General features: G+C 35.3%; 1 protein-coding gene across 2 annotated transcripts in view; it reads right to left on the bottom strand.

Annotated features, from left to right (window-relative positions):
* Nucleotides 1-18,115, bottom strand: part of LOC149795857 (uncharacterized) — a 114,814-nt gene extending 96,699 nt beyond the window's left edge. For both annotated transcript variants that reach the window (XM_089965783.1, XM_089965784.1), the window contains exons 1-3: nucleotides 18,056-18,115; nucleotides 11,286-11,423; nucleotides 7,554-7,607 (exon numbers count right to left, since the gene is read on the bottom strand). In XM_089965783.1, coding sequence (XP_089821909.1) covers nucleotides 7,554-7,607; nucleotides 11,286-11,409 — 178 coding nt within the window. In that variant the 5' untranslated portion in view covers nucleotides 11,410-11,423; nucleotides 18,056-18,115. The remainder of the gene's footprint in view (nucleotides 1-7,553; nucleotides 7,608-11,285; nucleotides 11,424-18,055) is intronic.
* Nucleotides 18,116-18,975: the final 860 nt, after the last annotated feature.

The following is an 18,975-nucleotide window of genomic DNA, read 5'->3' as shown; positions in this document are numbered from 1 at the left end:
CCCCCCGAATTGGACCAACATTTAGATGTCCAAACAACACTACCAACATACAAACTACTTGAAATTCACCAATCCAAACCACCAATTGGCATCCTGATAAGCCAAGAACCAAAAACCACTATTACCCCACCCAAACCACAGCAAAACCAACCAAATGTAAACAATTGAGCAACCAATCTAAATGTAACAGCTCCATCTACAACTACACAGCAAACTACTATCAGCCCCTCCACACTCAACACAGCAAAATCCAACAATAATGGAAAACAGGATGTCTCAAAGACGAAACCAAAAAAAGAAACGATCCACAACAGCCAAACCCCAGGCCCCATGGGGATCAATCAAGGTAATAAAAGCAACAGCCAACCATCTAAAAATAAACCCCCTAAACCTACTTACCCTTCTACTATAGACAGCACTAGGGAACAAGTAACCTATTTAGGTAAAGGAAAGCTTCCTGTGGAAAAAAAACACCACCACTTGAACCCAAACTAGGAAACAGGTTAAAATTACTAACAAATCCTCTCCCCCTGGCAACAACCAGGAAGTAAAACCAAGATTTCATTCACTGGAACATACGTTACAATAAGCAGTAGGGACAAGCACCTGCTCCACCTAAGCAACAACAGCATTATAGGAGTCCTTTCCAGAGCACACTGTGGAAAATTCAGGTTCATTAGACCAAAAACTGACTACCTAATTATGCACTGCAGCAAGCTCAACCAAGTGAAAAAATTCCTGCAACTGGAAATCTTATGCCACATTAGAGTTAAAATCAAAAGGCACCACAAAATACAAAATAAACCTACTAAACTTGACAGCAAAAACTCCTCTGAATCAAAAACAGAGAACAAAACTACCAAACCGCTCCTAAATATGAACTTCAGATCAGTACTAACCCTCAAAGGACATAAGGATCTAAATGACCAAATACTGCTTAAAAACCTCAATAAGAATGGTGCAATAATAGAAAAGGCATACCGACTTAAAAATCATAAAAGACTACCCACCAGAAAAGCAGTTATGGTATCAAAAGAACCACTTAAAACCTTGATAAAATTAGGCCCCTCTGGAGTAGGACACAGGTGGAAACCTTCTGTCAACAAACCCTGATTCTGCACCAACTGTCAACATTGGGGACACTACGCCAACAAATGTTGATACAGATGTAGATGTGGCTGCTGTGGGGGCCAACATAGGTATATAAAGAGAATTATGAAATGCTCCGACTGCAGTGAACCACACAGCCCCAGAGCATCTAACGGCCTCTATACTATCAAAGAAAATCAATTAATTAACCTCATGAATGCCAAACATTTAACGGATCAAGCAGCAAAAAAAAAATTTATAACAGCAACACAACTTCCATCAAATAGGAACAAAGGAAATCACCTAACCTCTCAACTCCAACCACAAAAAAAATCCACCTCCACAAAAAACTAATCCGCCCCAAACTATACCAAAATCTGAAACCAAATCAGCAGGAATCCAAACAGGAAAAATCAAAGCCATAACAATACTAAAAAATCCCAGTCATACACCCCACACCAAAGTTATCAAAACATCATCACATGGCAGATGTGGATTGAACTGTTGAAAGAGATAATTAAATCTAACAGCACCAGACCCTCCACATTAGAAAATAGAACATCTGAACTCATGTGTTACCAAACATTATCATGCTAAACTCACAATTACTCCTCAGACCACCATGATAACCACAAACACCACCAATCTCAATAGATAACACAGCTAAAAAGAATCTTACAATCAGGCAATGGAATTGCAGGGGCCTATCCAAAAACATACCTGAACTAATGCACAAAATCATTAATGCAATCATAAAAACTGACATAACATGCCTCCAGGATACACACTTACCAGAGAATCCGAAACATATACCCAAAATCTCCGGATACTCACCAGGCATATTCAAAAGTAGTAGCAATTGGAAAAAGGGATGAGGACTTGCAATATTTTTAACTGATTCCCGGCCCTACTCTGAAACATTAACGATCCCAATGCCAATAGACATAAATAACAAAATTGAAATTCAAACTGCATTAGTCAACATTGGATCGAATAATATAATAACTAATATATATGACCCAGGGGTTAATGCCAAGCCAATCAACTTAGAATCTTATCGACAAATCTCCACTAACCAGTCTGGAAACCAAATCATTTGTGGTGACTTCAATGCTCACAATAAACTATAGGGAGAAAACAGAAGGGATAAAAGAGGCAAATTAATTGAAGAATGGATTGCTGAATCAAACCTAACCATACTCAATGATGAGTCTAAAACTTTACTTAATCCTGAGGATGGCTCCCTCTCAGCAATCGATCTTACTATATGCGCACCCAAACTAGCCCAACTTACAAACTGGTGAGTTGATCAAGATTACACATTAGGTAGTGACCATTTCTCCATCATAATCTCCCTCCAAATATCAGTTCAGCACAACCCCCATGAAGCCAAACCCAAATGGAGATATGATAAAGCTGATTGGGATAACTTTAGAAACGTATTAGCAGCTATTAATACCAAAGAGCTCGAAGACCCAGATATAACAATATTCCATGACAATTAATACTATACTTAATGCAAGTACCCTAAATATTCCCAAAAAAACAAACACTTAAACTAAACAATCAGTACCATGCTGGGATGATCAATGTCAAAAAGCACATAGAGATAAAAATAAAGCACTTAACAAATATACGTGAAAAAGAGACTCAATAGATTTCATCCAATATAAAGACACAAAAAAAATACGTTAAAAGGATCATAACACTAGCCAAAGCAAAAACATGGCAATGCTTCTGATCCAAACTGAACCTCAAATCTAACTCTAAACATGTATGGGATAAAATAAAATCTATCTGGGGGAAAGCTATCAACTTAACACTTAAGCTGAAAAAGGCTACAACCAACCATGACAAAGCTGACCTCCTTGCTAACCATTTCTTGGCCATGAGCAGTAATACCAAACACACCAGAAACTTCCAAGAACACAGATAAAGCTGAAACCACACTTCCTAACCTCTTTAAAGACCTTGGGTTCAAGAACTCAGATTTAAATTCTGCAATCACCCTATATGAATGGAAAATAGCGCCAGAGGTCTAAGAAAGAAACCTCACCTGGAAAATAAAGATATTAATCTCTTCCAAAATCTTAAAGGGACAAACTGGGGATCCAATCAAGAAACCCCATTAACTATTTATAGATCACGTATAAGGTCGAAGCTAGATAATGGATGCCAAGTTTACAACTCAGTAAAACAAACATTACTGAATAAACTGGATACCATCCAAAGGAAAGCATTATCGGTCTGCACTGGCACTCTACCATCGACATCACTGGATGAACTTCAAGTCCTCACCGGTGAACTGCCATTAAAAATAAGAAAACAGGAAATGCTCCTCTGATATTCCAATCGATTAACAAATCACCCCCACTAGCATGCTACAAAAGTAACCATTAGCAAATGCAACAAACCATTTAGCCGCAAACTAGTTCCTAACCCACTCGGTGGCAAACAAATCCTAGAACTCAGGGAAAAGCTGCCAACACTTGCTCTATAAGAAGAGTACACTCACTCCCCTGCCCCTGCCCTTGGATAAACCCTATCCCTAGGATCAACACTTGAGTCATCAATTATGGAAACAGATTGGAACAAGAATCTAAACTCAAAACCATAGTAGCAATGGAAATAGAAGACAACTACTCTGGCTTCGTAACAATTTTCACTAATGGATCCAAAACAACTGAACCCCACCAGAACAGGAGCTGCAGTGGTTATTCTCGAATTCAACATACAAATGGGATCCAGATTACCAGACCACTGCTCTACTTTCACCAGAGTTCTGGGCAATAATAGAATCATTAAAATGGATTAACCCTTTACCTCATAGAGCATAGTTACAAAGTGCAGTGTGCTATAAATAGAACACCTGTTACCTATTTGACTCCATACGCATAGGCCTGCCTGTTAACTGTTAAGCAATGTAGTTATGTTACGTTTAACAGCAATTTTAACCATTTTACATTTTTGGTACACATCAATTATGTGTCTAAAATTTTAAGAGTAAAGTCCGATTGTTATAGCTATGTAATTATTTTTCATGGAAGAATTTTTTTTATGTGCTTTAAAATCTTGAGAGAACTCATTCACCATCATGTCAGTGAGGCTGCATGATCAACTGTAGCTGCCATGTCTCATACTCAAAATTTACAAGTTTCTTGTCTGCGTTTACATCACTAAGTCATTTGAATTTGAAAATTTATAAAAACTAATTGCTGCCTACATCAATATCAGAGTCTTTACCTAAGTTATCGAATCTTTAATAGTTGTGATTCTAATTGTGAAAACTTCGTAAGTACTGAATGAAATCCATGACCGCCATTTTGGAGAGATGAGATTCTGACCCAGTTACTTTAAATAGCAGATATCGACCAGAGCATAAACAGTGACCACGTGATCTGATGTAATTGTAATTCACAGAAATGAATGTAGTATCTAATAGGGGGTTTCCCCGAAGTTGGTGTTTCGAAAACTGGCTTAAAATGGATGATGTTTACAGCAGGCGTCTAAAGGCGCTTCCATGCAAATGGAGTAAAGGCATAAAAGGCGCTTGCATGCAAATGGAGTAGAGGCATCCAAAGGCGCTTGCATGAGGTAATGGGAGACCAAAAAGTTCCAAAAGCAGTTATCATCAGTGACTCACTTAGTGTAATAGAATCCATCAAATCTCACAGCACCAGATCAAGAGAACAATTCTTAACTAGAGTTTTTCATATGCTTAAGGAATTATCCACAGTGGATCAGATAGTTGAATTCATGTGGATACCCTAGCATATAGGAATCCCTGGTAATGAACTAGCTGACAAAGTCGCAAAAAACATGTTAGGGAACCTTAACCCTGCCCCACTCAGATATAGCATAACAGAAGCCCAAAGCATAACAAGAAACTATATTAACCAGAAATGGCAGGAGCACAGGAACTCCACTACCAAAGGCAGGATACTCTACTCCATTATACCACCCAAAGTGAACAGCCTGGACCAAAAAATTATCAATCGCATCGTAACCAGAAAAAAAAATTAGCAGGAAGTTTTGGCAAACAACTAGGACCAAAGCCTGCTAATATAAATTGCTATCACTGCAAAACCATTGAAGACCTGCCACATATATTCAACAGCTGCTCAAAATATCAGGAAGCTAGAAAGGAATTTCAAAAGGCTGAAAACAAAATTGGATCCCCTACCACTTACCCAGATTTCCTTAAAAATAACAACCCCAATATAAATATGACGTACCAAAACCTACTTAAATTCCTAGACACATCCAAGCTAAAAGAAAAAATATAAAACACCCTAAAATCATAAAATAAACAACCCGACCTCAGTTAAAAATAAATTTCCACTAGCAGATGGGCACCTTTGACAGGTCCTGGGGGACGTGAGTGCTCAGCAAGGGTGTCCCTCTAGCTTAAAAATAACAATCTGTAAAACATACATAACCCACCCAAATACTCTCTAAAACCAGATAAATATACATAGACAGATGGGCAGTTTTTATACGTTCCTAGGGACCTCATTACTCAGCAAAGGTTCCTGTGTTCTTAAATCCCAAATATATCCTTAAAAACAAAACAAAAATAACATTTTTTTAAAACAAAATTCTTCTCTGCTCTCTTCCTACCCCTAACATGAAAGACACACAATATAATACTGCGACCTAATTCTGTGATACAGACCATACTAACACTAAAGCAGCACAGAGTTGTCCATCCAATGTAATCTAGCTCATCTTTAGAACAATTTCAGACACAAGAACCAAAACACAAAATTTGTGCAAGTACATCCGTTTAGACCAGTACCCTGGAATGAGCAGACACCTGCCTGCAGATGGTCACCTGCCTTCCTGGTCACTACCTCCTTTGCCTCAGTTGGACACAAATAAGAGTGCAACGCACACATGAAACACCTAACATAAATAAAAGCAAAAATAAATGAGTAGCTAGTGGCACTATGGTGTCAGAATCCTTACACAGTTCTATCAAGAGACCTACAAGAACTACCCAGTCCAGCAGCTAACTATAATTTTACGCTACTTAGCTTCCATTTCCCTGAAATTACCTGAGAGGAAGAAGGACTGTGGAGAAATGTAAAGAAGCAGAAGAAAAATGGGGAATTTCTCCAAAACAAGCCCTTCTAAGGGCTACCAATACTGCCTCTTTTCCAGGGAACCATATTATCTTGGTATCCCATTTCGATAAAACTGTTATGTACACTAACTTGATCCGTCAATCTACCGGTTCAAAATTCAAACCTTTTATGACTTAACAGAGACCAAATTTTTTATATGTCACTCAGACATATTAGTTATTACAAATATGAAGGGCATCTACAATGTACACTATGTACTAGAATTTGTATGATTGTTAGGACATAGGAAAATTGTACAACTTGTTTTAATTTGACCCAATTGCACAGGTGGCTAACACATTATTGGCATTTTTTATTGTCCAATAATACAACTAGACTAAATCTGACTAAGTACGGAAATGCATTGGAGTCTTTTTGTTATATGACATCAAAGTGAATATGTGGACATCAACTGGCAGTCTAAGTAACAAGTTTTTGTCGTGTTGCAAAAAAAGGACTGAAAATATTATTTCCAGCATTTGATGGTTCGAATAGCTTTTGCTTAGTGACAGAGACATTATATTCTGTGTTGGCACACCAGGTTGGTACTTGGAGCACACCTTTTCCTATTTTTTCAAGAAACAGTGTCATATATACAAATTGTAAACACTGGTGTTCTATTGCACTTGCATCATTGTTTGAGTGGTTGGATCATTACATATAACAATGTATTTTTGTGTCAAACTAATAACTTGTGGACAGAAGAAGGAAAATTAAGATTTGTATATCAATGAAATAACACTATTTCTTCAACTGACTAATTTCAATAAAATTCCAAATTAATGATTTAGTCCAAGAAGTATTAATGAGCACATTGTAATTCCGATGAATAATTTAGATAAATAATTCCACCCAAATTAAAAAAGTGAACACAAAAATAAAAGTAATTTTCAAGTCAAAAAACAATGATATATAAAACTAAGACACAATAACAGAGCCAAGATTTAGGTCAGTCTGCTCTCTAAAACATTCAAATTTGTCAACAAGTCAAGGAATTTCCAAGTGAAAAATTAATATCCAACATTTTAACCTCCATCAATAATGATCCAAATATTTAATCTATAATCATAGATACATAGTAGATATGTATTATGTTCTTTACAAAATAAATGTCACTGGTTAGGTAGACCATTAAATTGATTTTGGACTAAGGTCAATCACAAAATCCAGATATACAAAACTTTAAATCACTGATAAAAGTCAACAAACAATACAAATTAAATATACATAACAGAAATAAATAAAGTAGATCACTTCTTAGTATTTTTCTATACAACAAATAATACCTTATTGATTAATAACCCAGAAAACAAGATAACTTTAATATAATATACATACTGTGCTCCATCCACTGGTCTGTGACTTTTTCCCCAGCTAACATAAGTAGTATACCTGGAATAAATAACATTCTTCAATATCAGCAACTTTCATTAGTTCAATGTTCATTATAATAAGTACACAATTACAATGTCACAAACAGTGTTTCCATCACCTTTATAGAAATGTTAGCAGTCATCTTTGGTGGCTTATTCTCACTGCCAATATGATCTGACAATAATGATGTTCAATGTGACTTTTAGCAGTTGCTTCCCTCCCACAAATCATGTTGGCTTGCGGCTTTCATTCAAAATATTTTAAAAAATTATGTGAGTTTTGGGCAAAAGGAGGTGTGCAGACTGCTAATAGTCATATTTCCTTTATGTTTTTGAACCACTTATATATATATATATATATAAAACTTCTGGTAAACAAGCATATTTAATCTAATATGGAGTAAGCCTACAGTCTTTCTGCAAACCAGACTAGGTACCCCACCCACATGTTATCATGCCCTATGACATCATGGTGATATTCACTATATACGTGGATCTCATTTGTAATCAAATTGTTTAAGACTTTGATCATATATGACTACATTTCAAGCCAGATAAATCAAATCAGAAGTACAATATGACCACCATGGAACTATGACGGCAAAGGGTACTCCGCACATTGACGATATAGGAAGAAAATGATGAATTCCCATAGAAAATCCTTGCATAATGTAGTCATAACTATCAAATCTTACAAGGAAATAATTATTTTGAGCATGGTTTCTTTGTTTCATATACCATGGTGTTAACTAGATGCTCAGAACAAGTCAAGTATTTTTGGAGGTGTAAGTATCATGGAGGGAATTAACATTTGCAGTCAATTTGATGTAATAACACAGAAATGTTATAATAATGAAACAAGTGTACAAAAAATGTGGTCATTATAAGTTCATTCTACAATCAACATAGATTTCTCACATTTCACTGCATTTTCTTTCATTAAATAGCAGCACAACATTCTAATACAAAATACAAGTTTCATTCTTGTTTTCATTTCTTAAATATATGTCTTGAAAGACCAACCCTTCTGTCATAAAAAATGGTCTCTCAAGACAGGTGGTCTCTCCTGACAGATCATAACACTATATAACCAATAAATCTGTGCAAGGAGAACCTGGTCTCTCAAGACTGGTTTTTCTGTATTTATATATGTATATAAATACAAATGTTTGGAAAATCTAGCGCAATACACCAAAATAAACTCTCCCAATCAGATGAAGACCATCTTATTAAAAACTGGAGCTCTTGCTCCTAATGAAACCTGTCAGATACCTTTATAATATAAGCATATTAACCAAACTGAAAATCATCTAATTAGAAAGTCTCTGATTTATAATTTATGTTGGCACAGACAATCAGATTCAAGATCAGATAGCTGATATGAGTGAATTATTTTGCTCACTACTGTTGTTGTTGTTGTGGGGTTTAACTCCATTTTTCAGCACATGATAGGCAGGCTATACATGGCGGCTGGTATTAATGATGGAGGAAGAATCTGGGAAAATCCCGGAAAGAAACACTGACCCACGAGAAGCTACTGGCAAGCTTTCTCACATACCCACATTGGCCGAATCCGAAACTCGAACCCACGCAGACAGAGGTGAGATGTCAGTGATCCGTAACGGCGAGCGCTTTAGACAACTTGGCCTCTAGGGGCCCCTGCTCACTACTGAGGATGTTCACCAACTTCATTCATGAATATATATATATATATATATATATATATATATATATATATATATATATATATATATATATAAACACACATGTGTGTGTGTGTGTACATGTATGACTACACTCATTATTATCAAGCATTCTTCTATAGAATCTAGGGATAACACTTTCTGTTCTGTTTGGTGAATATTTATAACTCTCTCTCTCTCTCTCTCTCTCTCTCTCTCTCTCTCTCTCTCTATATATATATGCATATACACACACATATATGCACATACACACAAACACACACAAACACATATATATGTTTGTGTGTCCCACATTAAATTTACACAGTGAGTACCAAACCTTGGTATCACTTTTGACATTACACTCTCATGACGCTATAATGAATATATGCAAAGCTATATATCTGGAGCTATGAAGCATCATCTCCATTCACAATTTTCTTTCTGTTGGTGCCACAGAAACCCTTGTGTGTTCCCTAGTACATTCAAGACTGGATGCTTGTAATTCACTTATATTTGGTTCGTCTCAATATGTATTACAGAAACTTCAAAAAGTTCAAAATACACCTGCTCGGATCATCCTTGGAATCCATAGAACTTAACACAATTCACCCTGCTATGTAATCTACACTGGCTGCTCGTTTGATCCAGAATCGAATACAAAAGCTGTTCACTATGCTATGTTTTGTTGACTGGATCCAGTCCAATATATCTATCTAAATTCACCCATATGTACACCCATCTAGAAACTTACACTCCTATTCCAACACTCACATTCTCATTGTTCCAACTATTGAAGCAAAGGCATACGGACAATGTTCTTTTGCGTACTAGGGTTCAGTAAGGTGGAAAGAATTGTCCATAGATCTTCAAACACAAGGACACTGATTTCATTCAAAAGTACTCTTAAAGCTAACTTCTTTGACTACAAGAACAGACTTAAAGGCTTAATAATGTTTACTTGCTTAATTGTTGTTAGCATTTTTTCATTTTGTAATTTCATGGTGTTTGTTTTTGTAATCTTGTATTTGTATGTGTTTTTATGTGTTATCTAATATTGTAAAGTACTGAGAGCTTTTAAAGATTATGCTCTCTACTAAATCCACCCTACCCCAACCCATGATATATATATACACACACACCAGACAGAACGGAAAGTGCTATCCCTGGATTGTATAGAAGAATGCCTGATAATAGTAGGCAGAATCAATATTTAATACAAATAATACTATCATACAGGTTTTTAATTTGAACTCTATGGAGATTTGAACCCAGGTCTGTGGGCAAATAGCACCCATCGCCTTGTATCACATTTCACAAAGGATCTCCATTGCCAATTTACTTCAAGTCATAATCTTGCATCCAATACAAACAATCTTATGCTTGTCTACATACACTCAAACTTTTCTGTTTCCACACGCAATTTATAGAGTGTATGAAAATTAATTTATTTCTTCAATAGAACTATTTATCATTGCTAATTGATCAACAGCACAATCTACCCTTGCTCAATGACAATTAAGCACCTACAGTGAAATATATTATCACTATAATGAACTAAATGTCTGATGCATGCACAAACATAGGTGTTCTTTGGGAAATAATGCATATGTTTCTGACAATCAAGGGCTACAACTATGGAAACCACAAACATGCTAATATAGGCTTGGAACTGACTAATCATACTAGTACAACTCCATCAAAAAATAATATGAAATCAAAAATATCCAAGTTTAGTTGATATTAAATAGCATGCCAATTAAACTGAGATGCAATAATAATGAAGGAATTCTGGTGAATAAACAAACGTTGGCATGTCTAAATGGGTTATTTCAAGAAAATTAGACAAAACATGATGGAAACACAACTGGGTGGAAGTACCAGAATATGGACAGACTCCATTTTCGGGTCAAGTATCCTCATGATTAAGAAAGGATGTGAAAACATTATTTGGCTTTATATGAACACAAAAATGTTTTTTACACAAGCACTTTGTGATATAAGTATATACTTACTTTTGTCAGAAATTTTATCCAGACATCGTTTGTCCCAAAACACTAGTAGACAGTCTGGTGTCTCATTTTCAAAAGTACCCGTCTTGACACGCACTTTAACACCACTCTTATGGCCTGGCTGCATTGTTGTTACTTGCTCTGTTGGTATGGCCAAAATATATGCTTTATAAATAATGCAAGCTTTTCTTATAAAATAAATATACTTGCTTCAATAATACAAGCTTGGTTAATACCTCACTGAAAAATATTTTGGCAAAATCTATATTTATCTAATATAGCTACTTACATAGTTTAATCTACCATGGTCACATGATGTTTTGCAATGAAATGCCATTTTAAACAATCTTTGTGCCATTTCACGATCAGGTAAAGTTGCATATGACCATGTATTTTCCAATCTTGCCCAACCTGAAATGGTAAATGACATTTGGCCATTGAATTATTTTTACCTGCTCCTGAAACAACATTCAGGTCCTTGTAATTCATCCAGACAGGAGTGTGTGTGTGTGTGATTTGGATTTTTAACGCAGGTTTAACAATTTGTCAGTCATATCGCTACAATGTCTGCAGTGTGGCAGTTTATAGTGATGTCTAGCACTGGGGCATCATGCTACAGACATGATGCATGTCAGGTCCCACCCAGTCACATTATCCTGACACCAGGCCGACCAGTCCTAACACTAACCTCTTAATGCTGAGTGTCATGCAAGGCAGCTATTAGTACCATTTTTGTAAGTCTTTGATATGACTCGGCCAGGCATCGAACCCACGACTTTCCTCATCCAAGGAGGATGCTCTAACCACTAGGCCACCAGAGTGGTCCAGACAGGAGTGAGACATTTTGTAAACTGAATTTATTGCAATGCCATTTACCAGTTTCAACCTCAGACAATTGCTGAAATTAATTATTCAGACACTATTTAATGTGAAAAATAAAGTAATTTGAATTAGTTATTAATGATCATTAATCAGCGTGCTATTACCAAACTAAAGTGTCTTGCATTTATTGTCATTATCTTAAACTAAATATAAGAAATACAAATTCAGAGCTGAGAGAGATAGATACATATATTGATTTTCACAAATCACAGAAGCTCACCGTTTTCAGCCCCAGCCTAAAGATTTTATCCTCCTTTCTTTAAAGAATTACTCTTTTCATATAAAGCAAGTATATTTGTAAAATGAGGCTTTGAACAGTGTCTTAGTTGTGATTCATGACAAGACTGCATGGGGATGATTGGAGACTCACAGGCCAATGCTAGCTGCATAAATGTCTTGGCCTTTTTATACCAAGAAAGTGTGCATGTACTATAGGTATATGGTGTGGATCTCAGTGGTCTCCAAGTTATGGCCAAGTGGCTGGTCCCCAGGTGGTAACAGCAGACATAGGGCAAATGCTGATTTAATCAGAAATTGGTCATCTATTATAATTCTATAAGACTGCATATTTCAAAAACAGAGATCCAAATATAAATGTAAATGTGCATTTAATTAAATCAAACTAGTTAGACATTGATATATGACCTTCGATTTCCCCACTCTTCAAAGTTTAAAAAGGAAAATTACCACTCACTAAACATTATATATAGCAATTTCATCGAACTCCTAGTTAGTTTTAGACTTATGGGTTGCAAGAAAGCTTTAACACTGAGTCAACATCACTGCCAATGACACTGCCACACCAGCATAATGCTACGTAGTGCCGATCAAAAGTTAAGTTCTAAAAATGTAAAAAAAAAATTAAAAAATTATACAAAAAGCTTTGGGAAAATAAAAACTTCCAAATAATACATATCAGCATGTCTGAAAAAAGAGAAAAGAAAATGTAAAGATGTTTTTAAAATACATGTAAAAATATAAAACTCCCAACCTAAAGTGTATTTCATAAAGAGTACTTTATATACCCTGCATAATTTATTTTTTTAAAAATCCAAGATTACTTATCGTACCACAATATCCTTAAGCGAGTTCACATTATGAAATCAGATTACACTCAAAAGAATGTATTCAAATGTCAGCAGACACTGTCAAGGTATACAACTATCATTGGACACTGTCAATTTAAGATTGCCCTTCGGTCAAGGATCACCATTTAGGGGGTATGCATGAGGCAGGTATACGTGTTCTATCTACATCATCTGCACACTGCGCCTAACCTTTATAATTCTGTTTGCATGATGCCTGCCATTCTGTAGTAATGTCTTTGATATTGTTATGTGTATTCCATTTTCATTGTTATTTTTTTTATTTTTTTTTTATTTCATGATATGCTGAGAGTTATATAAAATTGTATTTTTGTAGCTGACCTTGTTCAAAAGCAGTGATTATTTGTAATTAACACTGTTTACCCTTTTCTGAATGAAGGGTGAATATTAGGATAATTACCTTGGCTTCAGTCAAGGACATTGTATTTACCTTGTTCTTTGTTATAATTTTAAAGACCTTCTAACTATAACTAAGATTTTATCTTGTAAACATTTGGAACCTTCAAGAATGAAATTTTCTATTAGATAATAGTTTTTAAAAAAGTAGAAATTGCTAATTGTGACCTAGGTCAGGTTGGACGAGTATAAACCTTGTTTACTAGAAAATTTTTATTCATGCACTGACATTTGAAGCAATGCATCTGAAGCAATCTGAAGCAGAAATCAGTCTTATTGTTTTGTCTAGTAGTTCATTGGGCTAGAATTTATTTATTCAAATTATTGATTTACTGAAGATACAAAGTGCTCATCTAAAATAACATTCTTGGAAACAGACACTTGGATTTATAGCGAAATTCAAACAAGGATATATTCTTTGATATTATTGTGATTCAACAAAAAACTGTTAGCACATCATTTCTATTCTGGCCATCTCAGGCACATCAACACTTCAAACATTTGATTAATTTTGGAACACCACTAACGTTTATACAAAACTTTAATGATTAGGACATGTGGAAGAAGTTCTATGATTATTTCAGATTTCATTTGCAAGACTGTAAGTTACTGTTTTACATTTTCATTCTGAAATTAAGTTTTAGGAAAATAAATTGTTTGTTGAATTTTATAAAACATCCTGGTTTTTGCTAGTTTCTATTACTTTGTTAAAGACAATAGAGTCGTAATACTATTTCAAAGTTTGTTTCTGCAAAGATAATTATTATTATTTAAAAACTGGGGAGGGGTAATAATCATGATGGTAAATTTTAATTTTAATTTTGCAATATTATTAAGATTGATTTTTGCTGCTTCCTCCAAAAGTTACCTTTAAATTTGTCAGAAGACTATTGTTCAGTTGCTGACCCTTGATAGGCCATATAATGTTTATACTTTCTAATTCATATATAATTATTCCAGAGTTTTACAGTGGTTTAACAATGTATGCCATATACTGCACTTTGAAAAAATAGTCATATTAGTTTACTTTAACAGCTAACATACATGGTGCAATTGACTGCTACACGAGGTTAAACTTTTATAATATACATAGTCACTAAGTGAGCAGATGTTTATTATTATCAAACTGGGTAATCCATGGTGCTGCCTGTTCCTTTCATACCACAACCAGCTGTACTAGATATGTCTGAAAATTATCATAACATACATACACATTTATAAACTGGAACTTTAAAACTGCAAACAAATGTGTAATGTTCATGTCTGATGGTGTATTGATAAGCCATCCTAAATAAGCTTCATGTTTGTTTGCACTTTTAATCTTTACAATTTTATGGGCAATGAAGGGTCACCAAACAGACCTAACAACACAGTCTGATTTGAAATAAATCATGCACATCATGACAAAAATAAAGTGTATATATAGTTACCCAATTATAACACTACTGTTGTGAACCAGAAAAGTGAGACATTATTTAAGTGCCTTGTCCTGGGCATGTTCCAACAAGAATGTATTCTAATAATGCGTTAAAACACAAACGTATAGTTCTTGTACTTGATTACATATATTCGCATTACAATTCTTCTCATGAGCCAAGAACTAAATAAAGTAAAATAAAGTTCAGCTAATAAAATAAAATATCACAAACGTAATGGAATACACTGATTGGTTATGAAATGGCTCAGCTATTTCAGGAAGATTAAAGTGAGGTGCTGTGACCTACATCTGTTCAGAAAACTGTTTAGTGCCATTTGTATGAAAATTTCTATGTGCTGTTTTAATCGGTGCAGGTTGAAAAACAGCCTGCAATGACATCATTATTACCAAAATATACATGAAATGGATGAATACGCTTCGTTGATCCATTCTGTCTGAATTGACTTTATGATATCCATGTTATTAATAGCTTGCTCTGTGACAATATATCTTGGGGCTTCGAGTGGCAGAGTAGTCTAAAGTCAGACCTGCCAACCCTGACGAGTCTGTCTCAGTAAGGCAGTTGATTTTTTTCCGTAAGATTGACCAGTTTTCAGTAAGGTGTAACAAAATATCAATAACTGCTATTGTAAAGCTGGAAAACATAATTAAAAGTTTGATGCATCGACGATAAACATTATGTTCAACTGAAAAGTTTTTAAAGTACGCATAGACTTTATTTACCACTAGTACAGTTGCACAAACTCTAGTTCCTAACCCTATGCAGCTCAATGGCTTGTTGCTATCTCTCAACTTGACATAATTCTTGGAAATTCTTTTCCATTTCACATAATGATGGCAATCATATCTCCCTCCATGAGACATACTCAAATTGGCACGTGATGTCCAACAAACGTAATTGTGTCCATTCCAGCTTTTATTCTTCTGTATAGATAATCAACACATTTTAGAAGCTTATTTTCCCTTTCGTCGTAAACATGCATCTCTTTCTGGGTGCCATTTTTAAAAATTTTATAATCAACAGTTTGATCATGCAGACACTTCACATGAACAAATAGGTACATTTTAAAGCATCTGGGGTGCTGCTGTAAAGTTAGTCTGGTTCTCTGACTAACTTCACTAATTCTAAGATGAAACCAGGATCCAAATAAAACATGGATGAACCAATTATCCGGATTTTTTGGCAACGATTATTTTTCTGTAGTTTTTTCTAATATGCTGTAAGTCTGTATTTTAAGGACAATTTTTGTAAGACTTATGGCACAATTGTAAAAGTTGTCAGGCCTTTAAAGTGCTAGCCTTTACCGATTACTGCTATCTCACCTTTGTCCCCTTGTGTTTAAGTCTCATTGGGAATAGCGGTCACATCTTTTACATAATCCTCCTCTTGTATAGATTCATTCCCTCTGACATCTGTTGTGTCTCCTGACATCCAGTGTGTCTCCATCCATTCCTTGCGTTTCTGCTCTCTGCTCGTTATCTTGAGTTCCCTTTTCAGCATCAACTGCATCTTCACCTTTTCCCGTATTTTGCGTTGCTCTATCTGCGTAAGCGTTCCCAGATCTGACTACTATAGGGTTTGGACATTCTTGTGGAAAGTACGACATTATCGCGGGAAGTACCCTATTTTCGTACACCTGTTACAAGGTCTATTGTATTCACAACCTCGATACCACATACGAACTACGAAACCCATAACATAGAAAAAGATGGCATTTGCAACATTTTAATTCCAGACTGTACGAAACCCCAAACAACAGCCATGTTTTCCTTTAGGACTTTTACCTTGTATGTTTGTTTTAGCGTAGTTATAACAGTTTGATTATGTATCTCACATGGCAGACCAGCAACACGTATGTCTGTTGTTTTTATTTAGGATTGGTGGTGCACTTTTGATAAGAGTAATGATAGGAAAGGCAGAAATAAGTAAAAGTGTGTCAGTGTACATTTTCATCCCTTCATACTCAGACCAATCCGGCTACCGTAGTGGCAATGAGATATGGAACCTCAACCGGCATAGCCCTGAGAATCACTAGGTCTTACTTGTAGCTGACTAGTTCATTAGAATGTGATTTTGGAAAGCTCCTGCTTGTGAGATACCAAGTCAGGAGCTTCTGCAATTATTGATGGTAATAGAAATTGTTCCAAGTCCCTATTGTACACGGGAAGAAGCTGAACTTGAAACAATTTGTCGATGCTGACTTTAACTGGAACTTTTTCCTGTGGTTTGCCCTAGTTTGGCTATATGCCATGAGGGTCAGGTATTTGTCCGCTGGTATGTCCACTAGGTTGTTCGCAATCTTGTACATCATGGTTAGCTGGGCCTTGGTTCACCTGGATTCAAGTGATTCTCACTGCAGATGGTTACAATGAGCATTGCACTGACACTGCTAGTGTTACGATATTTATTTGTGGCAAACCTAGCCGCTCTCCTCTGAACCATCTCTATCTTATTTCTTAGCTCTTTACTATGTGGGTTCCACACAGTCGAGCAATACTCAAGACCTGGTCGAACCAGAGTGAAATATGCCGCACTTTTTACTTCTTCATTGTTGATTTGGAGGTTGCGGCGCAGGAAACCAAGGTTACTGTTCCCTTTTCTCATTATCTTGTCTATGTCTTACATTGTAGGACTACAAACCAAGGGTGATTAAAATACGGCCATTGGATCAGATCCGGCCCTTGGCCTGGTTTCACTCGTTAATTTACATCATAGGTTGTGACTTTAAATATCAATTCTCCAGCCCGCGACCTGGAAGACGTTGCCAATGCATGCAGTGAACAAAGCCTTGACATCTATTTTTAACGTAACAACGTCTGATACTAACCAAACAGTATCTGCAAACATGACTTGTCAGCAATATATTTACTTGCAAAATGAATATGAACGGATTATTACCCAATATATAATTTCAAATTATTTGTAACTATGACATTTATTTCATATTTACCTCTTTAAAAAAAATCCGCCCTCTGCTCATCAAAGTGAAAGTAAATAAGGTAAATCGGACTACCTCACATTTCTTTTTCCGATCATAGACGGAAAAGCCCGAGTATGCTGCAGTCGGAGGCCAGGATACGAAAATAGTGACTAACCAATGAAACAAGTTAGCATATTCATGTGACCGACAGAGTACGTCATTATTTTGTCTATTATTGACACATCTTAGCTCCGTCCCATCATATATAGCTGGTTAGAACTTAGAAGTGACACCCTGATTATATCTAAAAATGTATTTATTGTGCGTTGACCCTGTCCTCCCTTAAATTATCTATGTATGTTCATTGTATAAAAACAATAATGTTGATTTTGAATTTTGCAGTGTTAATTTCTTTTTTATCATCATATTTGTAAGTTTTTTTTTAAATCCCATGAAGTCAAAATTTTATTTACTTTCCGACCCGCATAGGACTTTTTAGGGGTCCGAGTTCCATAAGTTTTGACTTTCGATTTAGGGTCGTAATATTGTCCCAGTGACATGTTAATGTCGTGGGCCAATATCCTCCGCCTTGTTTTTCTTTATATTATGTTTTTTTTTTATATAGTTGACTTTGCCAGAGTCATTTAACCCCTTTTATTCGTGTATTATTATTATTATTATTATTATTATTATATATATATATATATATATATATATATATATATATATATATATATATATATATATATATATATATATATATATATATATATATATATATATATATATATATATTATTCTTTTACGTATGTTTTTTTTTTTTGTATTGTCTTATCTATGTCAAATGGTTCCAGTCTTTCTCTTAGGTAAGTATATAAGAATAATAAGTGTGTATATATATTTGTATGTATGTGTATCTTGGCGGGGGGGGGGGGAGATTGTGTAGTATG

The sequence above is a fragment of the Sinohyriopsis cumingii genome, chromosome 7 (genome assembly GCF_028554795.1).
Source record: "Sinohyriopsis cumingii isolate HCF-2022 chromosome 7, ASM2855479v2, whole genome shotgun sequence".
Classification (NCBI taxonomy): Eukaryota; Metazoa; Mollusca; class Bivalvia; order Unionida; family Unionidae; genus Sinohyriopsis; species Sinohyriopsis cumingii.
This window is presented reverse-complemented; position numbering and strand designations above follow the sequence as displayed.